This window comes from Lathyrus oleraceus, chromosome 4 (genome assembly GCF_024323335.1).
Source record: "Lathyrus oleraceus cultivar Zhongwan6 chromosome 4, CAAS_Psat_ZW6_1.0, whole genome shotgun sequence".
Classification (NCBI taxonomy): Eukaryota; Viridiplantae; Streptophyta; class Magnoliopsida; order Fabales; family Fabaceae; genus Lathyrus; species Lathyrus oleraceus.
In genome coordinates, this window is record NC_066582.1 from 276,149,980 (window position 1) to 276,162,406 (window position 12,427).

Below are 12,427 nucleotides of genomic sequence, written 5' to 3' on the forward strand. Positions count from 1 at the left end.
AATGATATCAGTTTGATTGTTGTAATCCGTTAGAAATGTTATTTTTAAATGTTGTGGTTGTCGCGCAAAAAGTTAACTGTTGACCAAAAGTCAATTGTTGTATAAATGGTCAATTTTGTAGCCTTTGTACATGTATGGACTTTGGATGTGATTGTATGAAATGATATTTGATATTTGATATTTGAAAGCATTTACTATTTGAAATGAATTGTATGGATATGAAAGATATTGAAATGAATGAACATGATAGCATGAATCAAGACCTAAGGACCAAAATGGACAATGATTAGGACCTATCCAACGATTCATGGACCAAACACCAATGAAAATGGCATGGAATAGACTAAGTGATGAACTTGATGAATACCTAATCATGGATCGATGAACATGACCATAATTTGGATGAACAATGCCAAGCATGAAACAAAACCTCTAGCAAGGCCTAAGATGTACAATGAACTAGGTCATAATAAAAGATTCATGGACCAAGCAACAATGGCAATGCAAATGGCATGAATGACATTGTCCAGAAGAAATAGGTTAGGTATGGACTAGGCATGAGGATATGATCAGATGCAATGCTAAGGATGAATTAAATCAAGTGGAAGTTATGATGCCATGGAAATGAGCTTGAACCAATGAACATAGACAAGCAAAAGATGAACATGTAAGGTCATGAAGTGAATGCTAAACATACCAAAGAAACTTCCATAATAGACCATGAACAAGTGGGCCTTGAATGGATCTTGACCAGGAAAGTGAAGCATACACAATGGATGATGCAACTATATGGCTACCAAACACCACAACAATCATTTCAACCTTTCCTCGACGCATCATTCACACTAATGTCTCTCTTCAATCGTCCTAGTCGCCCTCCAATAACTCAAACACATCCTAACTACTTTGACATGGGTCACAAACTCAGCTATGACGGTAGCGCTTCATTGCAGATGGTGGTGATGTTCCTGGGCCCTCAAATCCTCAAACAACTTGGGTGAATCACCAATGTGGTTTAGAGCCACGCGTTTGGGTAGCTAGGGGATGTGGTACCGGAGGTCGATTAGGTCATCCCGGTCAACGACATTAGTCTTTATGGTATTCGTATGTAAACGCATATTAATATTAATATTAATTGGTCTAATTTTGACCTTTATCTAAAATGTACATTGTTTTTCAAAAAAAAATACACAACACACATAGGTGCCAGACCAATTGGTTCCTCCTTTAAAACCTAACATACAAGCGCCAGTTGGATTGGTAGCACCATGTGCATAAGTCAATCCAATTAATCCCCCTCTTTAATTTAGAGAGCAGGCGCCAATTCATCTAGTGCCACCTCTTAAAAGTGGGGTAGTTTGGGAATTAATCTGAAAACTGGGTTATTTTGGGATTTTTTTGAAAAAGTGGGTTAGTTGAGTAAAAATTCTCATTATTCGACTCATACTTATCTTTTAAAATCAAGAAACTTTTAAACATAAATATTAATCCAACCAAAATAGGGTTTTTCCATCAAATACGAAACGAATTTAAACGAGTAACCAAATATATAGATTTTATTTTCGTGTCTAAACACATATTACTTATTTTAAACTCTTTTAAATCCCAACCACATGTTTTAACATATTGTACAGGTTAAAAATTACTCTGCTCACTTTTGCCTAAAAAACTATTTCTCAAGTTAGGCGAGTATGATGGAAAGTGAGATCTAGACGAGCACTTCCAACTCGTCAATAAACGAATGAATTACTTCAATGCTGACGAAGTCTTCAAATGCAAGATGTTTACATTAACTCTGGTCGGGCCGACCAGGATATGGTTCAATGGCCTACCAAACGGGGGCATCAAATCATGGACGGATCTCTAGGAATGATTCTCCGCACATTTCATAGCCAAAAAAAGGAAGCATGTGATAGTAGCTGCTTTGAGCGAGATCATTCAATGGAAGAAAGAGAGTTTATAGTCTTATATCGTCTAATTTACTCAAGTTGTTGTTAAAATACAAGAAGTTGAAGAAGGCCTTAAGCATTGGATCTTCGAAAATGGTCTTCTGCGTGACCAACCTTTAGGTTGAAGGTAGGAAAGAATAATGTATGAACCACCCAGGGGATATTGAGCATGGCTCAGTCTTACATGATCCTGAAAGAGATACTAAACACACACTGCATTAACCACGTCTTTGTTAACACCAACTCCAATCGCTCGGTAGGGAAGAAGTCCCACTGACGGAAGGATGAATCTGAACAAGGTACGTAAGGCCTATTTGATAATTATACACCGTTAAATGCATCTCCGGAGAAGATCTTCTTAGACTGTGCCAACATAAAATTCGGAAAAGATGAGTCTGACCCCCTTACCATATCAGAGAGACATCTCATACTGACAAGTCAAAGTACTTCCGTTTTCATAAAGGTCACGACCAGAACACTAATGAATGCATCTAGCTAAAGGATTCCATTGAAGGACTAATCAAAAGAGGCAAGGTGGTTGAGTACGTGAAAGGGGGCAAAAGAGAAAAGGAGGAATCACCAAAGGGTATATCTCCCTCGAAGACTGTCCAGGAAGGTGTCGCAACATAAAAATTACCCGAGAAAATAAACGCTTGAATAATAACGAAGACTCCCTCAAAATATATTTTTAAAAGGAAAAACGTCAATAAATCCCTAAAATAATAAAAAGATGGTCATTGCAATCAAATTTAGGTTCAAGAGTCGATTATGCACGGGGAAGATATTAACACCCCGCGACATCTGTTGTAACCAACGAGAACCGCTTAATTAGTTTCACAAATAAGACTGTTAGCCTAAGGTATTCTAATTTCTTCTAACTATTACAATATATTTACGAAAATAAATAAAGGGGGAAAATAGATTTTTTTATTATGGTGCTTGACAAGACGTTGAATCTTGCTCCTACGTATCCCCAGGTGCGATTGGAAACTCAAAGCTACCTAGTTTCTCGTAGCAAAAAGTTGTTTTTTAGTTGATTTAAAAAAAAGATTTGATCGCAATCGAACGGAAAAACATTGCATGTTGGTCATGCTAGGACTAAATGAATCGTTATTTGTATACTGCATTAGAATGGATAAAATATTGTTTGTTGGTAAGAAGTAAAAAGGATTTTATCGTACTAAGACGAAAAAAAGTTGTTTCATTGGTTGTAGTTGTTTTTAAGAGGAAAATGAGTAATCGAACTAGAAAGCTATACAACTTGTGTCTAAATTCTCAGGATTAAAGGGATATGCATCCAACTAATCCTTTTTAATCCATTTTTTATGAAGAAAAACTTTTAAGCTGAATCGAGTCGTAATCTCTTAAAGAAAGACAAGTGTTCGAAAGGCAAGCTATACGACTTGTATGTGAATGCTGGTGAAAAAAGGGTTATACGTCCAATTAATATTTTCCATTCGATGAAAGAATGAACTAAATATGATTAAGTTATTAATTTTCGAGAGGAAGACAAGTGTTTGAAAAGCAAGTTACAACTTGTATCCAAACACTCAAGATCAAAGAGATATACATCAAATTAATCATTTTTCATCCGACTTTGTTTATAAAAATGGTTTAAAGATCATTATTAGTATGCGGAGGACGAATACTCGAACTAGAATGAGGTGTACGCCTCGCGTTTGATTATTTGGGGAATAAAAGGGTGTACACCGAATTATTCCTTTTTTATCCAATTCTAACTTCAAATTTTAAATGTCATTATTATTATATATATATTTTTATGGAAGACGGACTCTCGAACTAAAACGAGGTGTACGCCTCGCGCTCGATTATTCGGGGAATTAAAGGGTGTACACCCTATTATTCCTTTTCTCAACCATATTTATTTTTTAAGTAAAAAATATTTTTAAAACAAAGTAAAATATGTTAAAAGTTAAAAATATAAAATAAAACAATAAAATTTTTTTTTTTGTATTTTTCAGCATTTTGGCGATGATTCAGATTAACGTGACGGTCGTCACTTTGATGACAATCAATGCCTAGATTTTTATTTTTATTTTTTACATGTTTTGGCAGTTTAAAAGCGTGACAATCGTCAGTTTGGTGACGGTCCAAACCGCCACAACGCCCAGAATAAACTAGGGACCCTTGTCCGTGTACGGTCCCTAGAGACATCTAACAAAATTCGAGCACAAACTTGTAGGAAAAGCTGATTCCTAGAGAAATGAACTTGGGGCAAGGAAAAAAAAACTTGAATTGAAGCTTTCTCCCTTGTATACCTAAGCCGAGGATGCTTGCAGACAAATTCACCAACTCAAATCTCATCTAGTTCTTAGATGGGGGTTGACCTATCCTCGCCTCCCTGCCACGGAGACAGTAAGAATTCACCTTCCACGGCTCGATCAGGAAAAACCAGAACTTCATCTTGAGCAATATGATGGGTAGTATGGATGACTTGACCAATAACCAGGCTAGAAGGCACACAACATATGTACTTAAAGTGCAAGCTCCTCCAATGAAAGGCGTATTTGGAATTCAAACAGAAGCGGTATCGACTCAAATCTCTTTTCTCAATTTCCGCATGGCATCTTCACTTTCCAATGCATCTATGTCGACGAGTAAAGATATCATAAGAGATTCAAATATAGGAAATAAGGAAGACAAAACCCTATGGCTAGTTAGCAAATATTTTCTTCCTTTCTCTTTGGATTTAGCATCCACTAGCCAGCGAGTATGTACACACCTTTTCAAACGATTTATGTATGCCACACCAAGAGGAACAACTCCTTCTTGGTTACGGTACATTCTAGATCCTGCCAAGTAATGGATTTAAGTTCAATACTTGCGAGAGATATCCATGCATGTATATGAAGCACCAGGCTCCAGGTGGAAGACCTTCACGTGAGCCTCGACATTAAAAGGAGTAACTAGGAAAAAGCGGTTTCACTCTAACACTCTCCTTGAATCTGAGACTCCCCTCACTTTCACTCAAACACTCTCTCAAGTGTTTGCAAGAAAAAGATTATAAGTTGAGTGATTTAAATCGCCATTATATACCAAATAATTCATCTTCCTAAAATATGAATGACTCATTTAGATAAAGTATTACAGAAGAAACAAAATACCAAGACTCAACACAATAAAACTCTCAAACTTAGTAGATATTCCCTCTAAAAGTCTATCTTAAAAAAAGGAGAATAGTCTCTTTATATAGAGATTACGATTCAGCCAAATTCCCATTAGGGTATAGTGAAAACCCAACTTAATCAAATATTCAGCAAACCAAATCTTACATTTAAAGAAAATCCAATTAAATCTTTTTTTATCAAAATTTTTCCAAACAAACTTCAAAAAAAATATTGGAATAAACAAATCTGAGATAAATATTTTCATCAAAGCATATCCAATTTATTTCAAAACAAAATCCAATTAAATCTTTTAATCAATGCAAATCTAATTAAATATTTTCAATCAGATTCTGCTAATTAAACCTCTTTCAACCAAAATATTTTTCAAAAGTTAAAATGGTAGAATCTTGAATAAATCAATCATTTATATCAGAGAGTCTAGAATCAACCGTAGAATTAAATGAGGAAAAATCAAACTTTACAAAAATAGGAAACCAAAGAAACACAAAGTCAAGATGTGTTCAACAAGTTTTGATAAATCTTACTTGACAATTTTCCTATAAAAATAAGTTAATCTAAATTTAATAACAAACACCCCATTTGACTATTTTTTAGGCAAAATATAGATTAAACACTTATTAAAGAACGAACATCAAAGCTCAGCAAAGTACACAACACATAACACACAAGCAAAGATTCAACCATAATCCCATATTAGAAGTGTGCACTTTCTCTCCCTATTTGCTTCAAAAAAGCCAACAACAAAAAATAATATATTGAAAACAAAAGCACAACCAACAAACGGAGAACACGTCCAACCAATAGAAAAGATGCTACGCAAATTCTTACACATAATCTTCCAGATCATATATCAAAATCACATACAATCAGAGATCATAATTGAACACCAAAATAGCTTAGCAACAACATGAGAGAACACAACAGATAACCAGATAACCAGAAAACTAATGCCAACATTTTGATAATCCCTTCACATATATTTTTCTTTATAGTGGACGTGGCTATAACTGTTAGTGAATGAGGCATTTTTACTGAGGAGAGAAAGAGAGAGAGAGAGAGAGAGAGAGAGAGAGAGAGAGAATGAAAATAAATATTGATATTATTGAATTATGATTATACAAACTGAATTACAAAGTATCTATTTATATATAACTAAGTGACTTGACTACTAAGTAACAAATATAAAAAACCCTAAATCGTAAGTGACTTGACTTGACTACTAAGTGACTTGGCTACACACAACTTGGATTATATTACACATGTCTCAACATACCCCCTATAATCTAATTTATCAAACAAACGCTAATTATAGTCGATCTGAACTATTCATAATTTCTTTCCCAATTTCAGGAATCTGTCGATCTTCGTTCCTTTGGTTAAAATATCGGCCAACTATGCTTCAATTGAGCAATGCCTCACTTCAAGTTCACCTCGATTTACCTTCTCTCTAAGGAAATGAAATCTCGCCTCAATGTGCTTACTCCTTCTATGCAGAACTGGATTCTTCACAAGATTTTTGGCCGACTTGTTATCGATTTTCCACACCAGAGGTTCTTCATTTCGACCTCAATCTCTTCCAACACAAATCTGATCCAGATTTCTTGACACAGAACATAGGATCCTACAATATATTCAGCCTTACACGATGATAATGCCACCACAGGTTGCTTTCTCGACCACCATGAGATTGGGGCACCAAATACTTGAAATAAATAACCAGATGTGCTTCTTCGATCTTCCTTATATCAACACCAATCAGCATTTAAATAACAAGTAACCATAGCTTTTTTGCTTTCAGAGTCTTGTCAAAATAGAAATCCATGGTTTATCGATCCTTTTAAGTATCTCAGGATTCTTCTTGTATCCTTCATTTGTCGACTCTCTAATCTGACTGAGAAACCTATATCAGGTCGACTGTTGGACACATCTAAATAACAAGTAACCATAAATTCTTTACTTTCAGAGTCTCGTTGGAATAGAATTCCATAGTTTATCGATCCTTTTAAGTATCTCAGGATTCTTGTTTTAGCCTTCATGAGTGACACCCTTAGTTCACTCATGTATTTGCTCACTAATCTGACTGAGAAACTTATATTAGGTTGAATGTTGCACACATATCTCAGAGATCCGACAATTTGTTAAAACAAAGCTTAATCGACTTTGTCTTCCTCTCCATGCTTCTCCAACTTCAAATTTGGTTCGACGTACGAAGATGCAGGAGTCAAATCATACATCCTGAATCTCTTAAGTATCTCTTTGACATACTTTCTTTGATGTGGCATCGTACCTTGCTTCGACATTTGAAGTTCCATGCCTAAGAAATAACACAAGTTTCCCATATTTGACATTTCAAATTCCCTCATCATCGACTCTTTGAACTTCGACAAGATCTTCAAGTTATTTCTAGTTACCAGTAAGTCATTGATATATAAACAGATGATTGTTATATCTTGTTCCCCAACCTGTGCATAGATACCATACTCAGACCTGCATTTGATGAATCCCAATCCGACTAATTATTAGTCGATCTTCTTGTTCCATGCCCTAGGTGCCTGCTTGAGGCCATAAAGCGTTTTGTGCAACTTATACACTTTCCTTTCTTCCTCTTATATCACCAACCTAGGAGGTTGTGTGGCATAGACTTCTTCGTCTAAGGGATCATTCAAAAATGTTTATTTCATATATAAGGAAAATATCGACTAGCCTTGCTTGCATGCCAAGGCTATAACCAATCTAACAGTCTCCAATCTTGCAACAGGTGCATATACTTCAGAGTATTCGAGTCCTACTCTCTGAAGAAATTCGCGAGCGACCAATCTCGCCTTATGTCTTTCTATCGACCCATCACCATTGTGCTTCATCTTGAACACCCACTTCAAGTCGATAGTTTTTGTATGTGTTGACAATTTGAATAACTCCCATGTGTTGTTTCTTTCGATTGTTTGTAACTCCTCAACCATAGAAGACTTCCATTTCATATTTTTTAAATCCTCGCTATAGTTGATTGGTTCAACACCTACAAGTAAAGAAAAATGAACTAATTCTCTATCTGGTGCGACTTCATCATCACTAGTCACTTCGTAGTCTTGAAGTTTTGCTGGACAAACTCCAGTTCTTTGAGGTCTCTAGCTTGTGCTAGTCATACCCTCGTGAATTCGATTGTGTTAGGAATGTCAGAAACTGCTTTGACTATAATATCGACAATTTCTTTGACTTTGACTTCATCGATTTCTTCGGCAATGTCATAACTCATCAATGGCTTGTTAATTGGATCACCAGAATTCCCATCCCATGCATAATCTTCATCAATAACAATATCTCGACTCATCACGATATTATTGTTCATTGGATTGAATAACTTGTATACTCCAGTTTTGTGATATCCTACCAGAATCATAGGTTCCCTCTTGTCATCAAGTTTCCTTCTTCCCGCATCAGGAACATGCTTGTAACAAATAGAGCCAGCCAAACAAAGTCAGATGACTCACTGATGGTCGTTTTTCACTCCAGACTTCTTCAGGAACCATGTTCTTAAGCTTCTTAGTATGACACCTATTCAGAATATAAACAAAAGTGGAAACAACTCACCCATAAGTATTTTGGAAAATTCTTCTGCTCCAACATGCATCTCGCCATGTCCAATATGGTCATGTTTCTTCTTTATGTTATTCCATTATGTTGAGGCGTGTAAGGATAAGTTACCTCATGATCAATACCATGTTCTACACATAATTCTTCAAACATCTTTGATGTATATTCTCCACCTCCATCTGTTCGTAGAACCTTGATCTTCTGTTCACTCTGGTTTTTGACGAGTATTTTGAATCTCTTAAAGATTGCAAATACTCCGTCCTTTCGCTTAATCACATAAATCCAAAGCTTTCGACTATACTCATCGACAAATAAGACAAAATACATGTTTCCACCAATGGTATGATCCTCAAACTCGCCACATACATCTGAATATACTACTTCTAGTATGCAAGAGGATATCACTGGCATAGTAAAAACGAAAGACTTTCTGGATTGCTTTCCGACTAAGCAACCTTCACAGAGTTTGTCACGCATCTCAAAACTTGGTATATAAATTACCATATCTTGAGTAATCAGTTGATTGAATGATCGAAAGTTCAAATGTCCAAACCTCAAACGCCACAGTAAACTATGCTTGTGGTCGACAATAGTTTTTAGACATTGTACTTCATTCAAATTGATCATGGTCTTGAATGTCTTATTCTTCGACAAAGGAGATTTCAAGACCAAATTATTCCCAGTCTTGAAAAATTCCAAGGCTCTATCTTTCATAATCACCAAGAAAACTTTTTCAACCAGTTGTCCAACACATAGAAGATTTCACTTCATTCCAGGTACGTAGATTACTTTAATCATGGCTTTTCCCCCATTGCTCCTGTGAATAACTATGTTGCCAATACCTTTTGCTTGCAACGAGATATTATTAGTAAGTTTGACCCTGCTCTTCATCGACGAGTCGAAATCTGCTAATAAAACTTTTAGACCAATCATCTGATTCGAGCAACTCGTGTCGAGGAACCAGATCTTGGAGTCGATATGGTCATCTGCAAATGCAGCCATAACCACCATATCTTCATAATCATCTGAATCTTGGCGTGCAAGGTTTGCTCCTTCCTCCTTGCTTTTTGTTGCTCCCTTATATTTATTGTACCAATCATTCTTGGCCAAGTGACCCCACTTTTCACAGTTATAAAACTCCACACCTTTTTTTCTCTTTGTCTTCCTGATATGAGTTTCCTTCTCCTCTTTTCGAGGATTTAAAATCCCTATCATCGACCTTATGCTTTTGAGGGTTCAACCAAGACTTCTTGCTCCGAGTCTTGCCTACTTTTCCCTTGAACTTGTTGGAGCCACCATGCTTCTTCTAAGCCTGAGCCTAAAGTGCTTGTATCGAATCTTAAACACCTTTCATTTCGAAAATCCTAATATCATGCGCCTCCAACGAACCAACCAATCTTCCAATTTTAGGGTTTCAAGATTGTTGGATTCTTGAATAGCTACGATAACATGATCAAAGTGAGAGGTCAACATACACATTACATTTTCAACAATCATCTTTTCAGTTAAGGTTTCACCACAATCCTTCATGAGATGGACGAGATTATGCACCTTCGACACATAGCATGCAATATTTTCATCTACTCTCATCCGCATCAATTCATATTGCCGTTGCAAATTCTTCAATTTGACAACTTTGACTTTCTCGCCTCCTTCATAGTACTTGACAAGAATATTCCATGTCTCCTTCGCCAATTCATCTTGAGAGATCTTGTCGAAATTCTCTGAATCTACTGCTGATAGAATGCAATACGCGGCATTGCAGTCTTTCTTCTTCGCCTCCTCGTTCGCGACACTCTGAGTATCAGTTGCATTTTCAGCGAGCTTATGGATGTTATTAGTAACCACTTCTAGGATTTCATGAAAGTCTAACAAGGACTTCATTTGCTTGCTCCAACGGTTCCAATTTTTACCGTTAAGAATTAGAAGAGAATTCAGAATGTCATTAGTATCATTCATCTTTGCAGCGATTGATTCTTGAAAACACGATCAAGAAACAAACAAAAACTCTAGATACCAATTTGTTAGTGTGTGAGGCACTTTTAGTGAGGAGAGAGAGAGAGAGAGAGAGAGAGAGAGAGAGAGAGAGAGAGAGAGAGAGAGAAAATAAGGATTGATATTATTAAATTATGATTATACAAACTGAATTACAAAGTATCTATTTTACATACAACTAAGTGACTTGACTACTAAGTAACAAATATAACAAACCCTAAACCCTAATTAACTTTGGGCTTAAGTTACACACAACTTAGATTATAATACATATATCTCAACAATAATCTCTTAGAGATCATTTCCTTCATGAACTAACGACTTGAGAATATGACTTCTCACAGGCCAAGAAAGAGGATAAACAACTAACATTTCTTCATCAAAGCCCAAACAAGTTTCGTCAACAGGAGCAATAATGGATATTGCAATGTTAGTAACATGTTTTCCAACAGACAATTGTAACTAAAATTTAACACATCTGAGGCGAAACCAATATCACCATCACAAGTAACAATACCATTATTTTGGTAGCTCAAAATACTTCCTATTAAAGAGGGGAAATCAATAGACAGTTTGACGAAATGCTTAACAAATCAATCAAAAATATATCCTCCACAATCTAATGAAGCATAAGTTTCTCCTTAGTAAAGAAGATCAACAAGGCTAGTAATACTTGATCTACGAGATGAGGAAGCCCAATTAACCACTCCAATCTTATATAAGATGGCAAACTTCACACTCAAATTGACGGCTACCAAAAGATCTTTTAAAGATCAGCCCTCATGAACATTTTCAATAGTTTATTGAGTTATGATCTTCATCATTATCTTGAACTGCAACATCATTAATGATCTTCATAATCTCATTGTATCATTTATATATATAAATGTTTTAATCTTTTATAATATATTATTAATAGCAATAAATTGCATCATTTATAATATATTTATCATTTAATTTTTTATTTTTAGTTTTGAACTTTTAATTGTTAAAAACTAACAATTATCAATTGACTTTAATTTTACTTTTAAAAACTATTATTTTTATATTTAAATTTAAGACACCTTATAAACTAAAAAAGAACTCAAAGAGACCTTAATTTTATTATTTTCCAAATTCATCATGAAAGAATCAAGAAATGTTCGCATAAAACAAAAATTATTTTTTATTAGATTATGTGGATGATGACCATAACCTTAAACACGTTTAAGTTTTTAAGTTGTTAAAGTTAGAAGCCTAATCATCTCTACAAAATAGGTTTTGTAAGGTAAAAAGTGTTATTCTATAAAAAAATCATGATCTATTTTTAATTAATGTATAATTTGAAATCTTCTCAATAATTATCAGACTTGAGTATTCTTTGTTTGAATTTCTAAATTTGATAAACTATTATTTGTATTTTATTGTTCACTAAGTGGAGCGAATATCGAAACCAACTGTCAAATTCACACCGGCAAAAAAGTAAGTTGTAATTTATGCTCAATATTATTTGTAGTATAGGGATTGTTATTTGTATTAAACATCAATATTATTATATTAAATATTTTATCAAATTTATTAAAAAAAGTAAGTTGAAAAATATCAATATTATTATATTAAATATTTTATCAAATTTAAGTGCAGGATAGGATTTTTTTAAAGAACATAATTTGTACTCGCGGATATCAATCAGAATATGTCTTGAAGTTGATGGAAAAATCAATTTTGATTAGTATATTTGAGTTTGAATTTTCTTCGATTATA

At 34.8% G+C, this 12,427-nt stretch overlaps 1 protein-coding gene across 1 annotated transcript; it reads right to left on the reverse strand.

Moving 5' to 3' along the window:
- Nucleotides 1-9,451: 9,451 nt before the first annotated feature.
- LOC127137085 (uncharacterized) lies at nucleotides 9,452-10,648 on the reverse strand. Its single transcript, XM_051063575.1, has 2 exons — nucleotides 10,165-10,648; nucleotides 9,452-9,897 (listed from the first exon to the last, which is right to left on the reverse strand). Exons 1-2 carry the CDS (start codon nucleotides 10,646-10,648, stop codon nucleotides 9,452-9,454), a joined length of 930 nt encoding a protein of 309 aa, XP_050919532.1.
- Nucleotides 10,649-12,427: the final 1,779 nt, after the last annotated feature.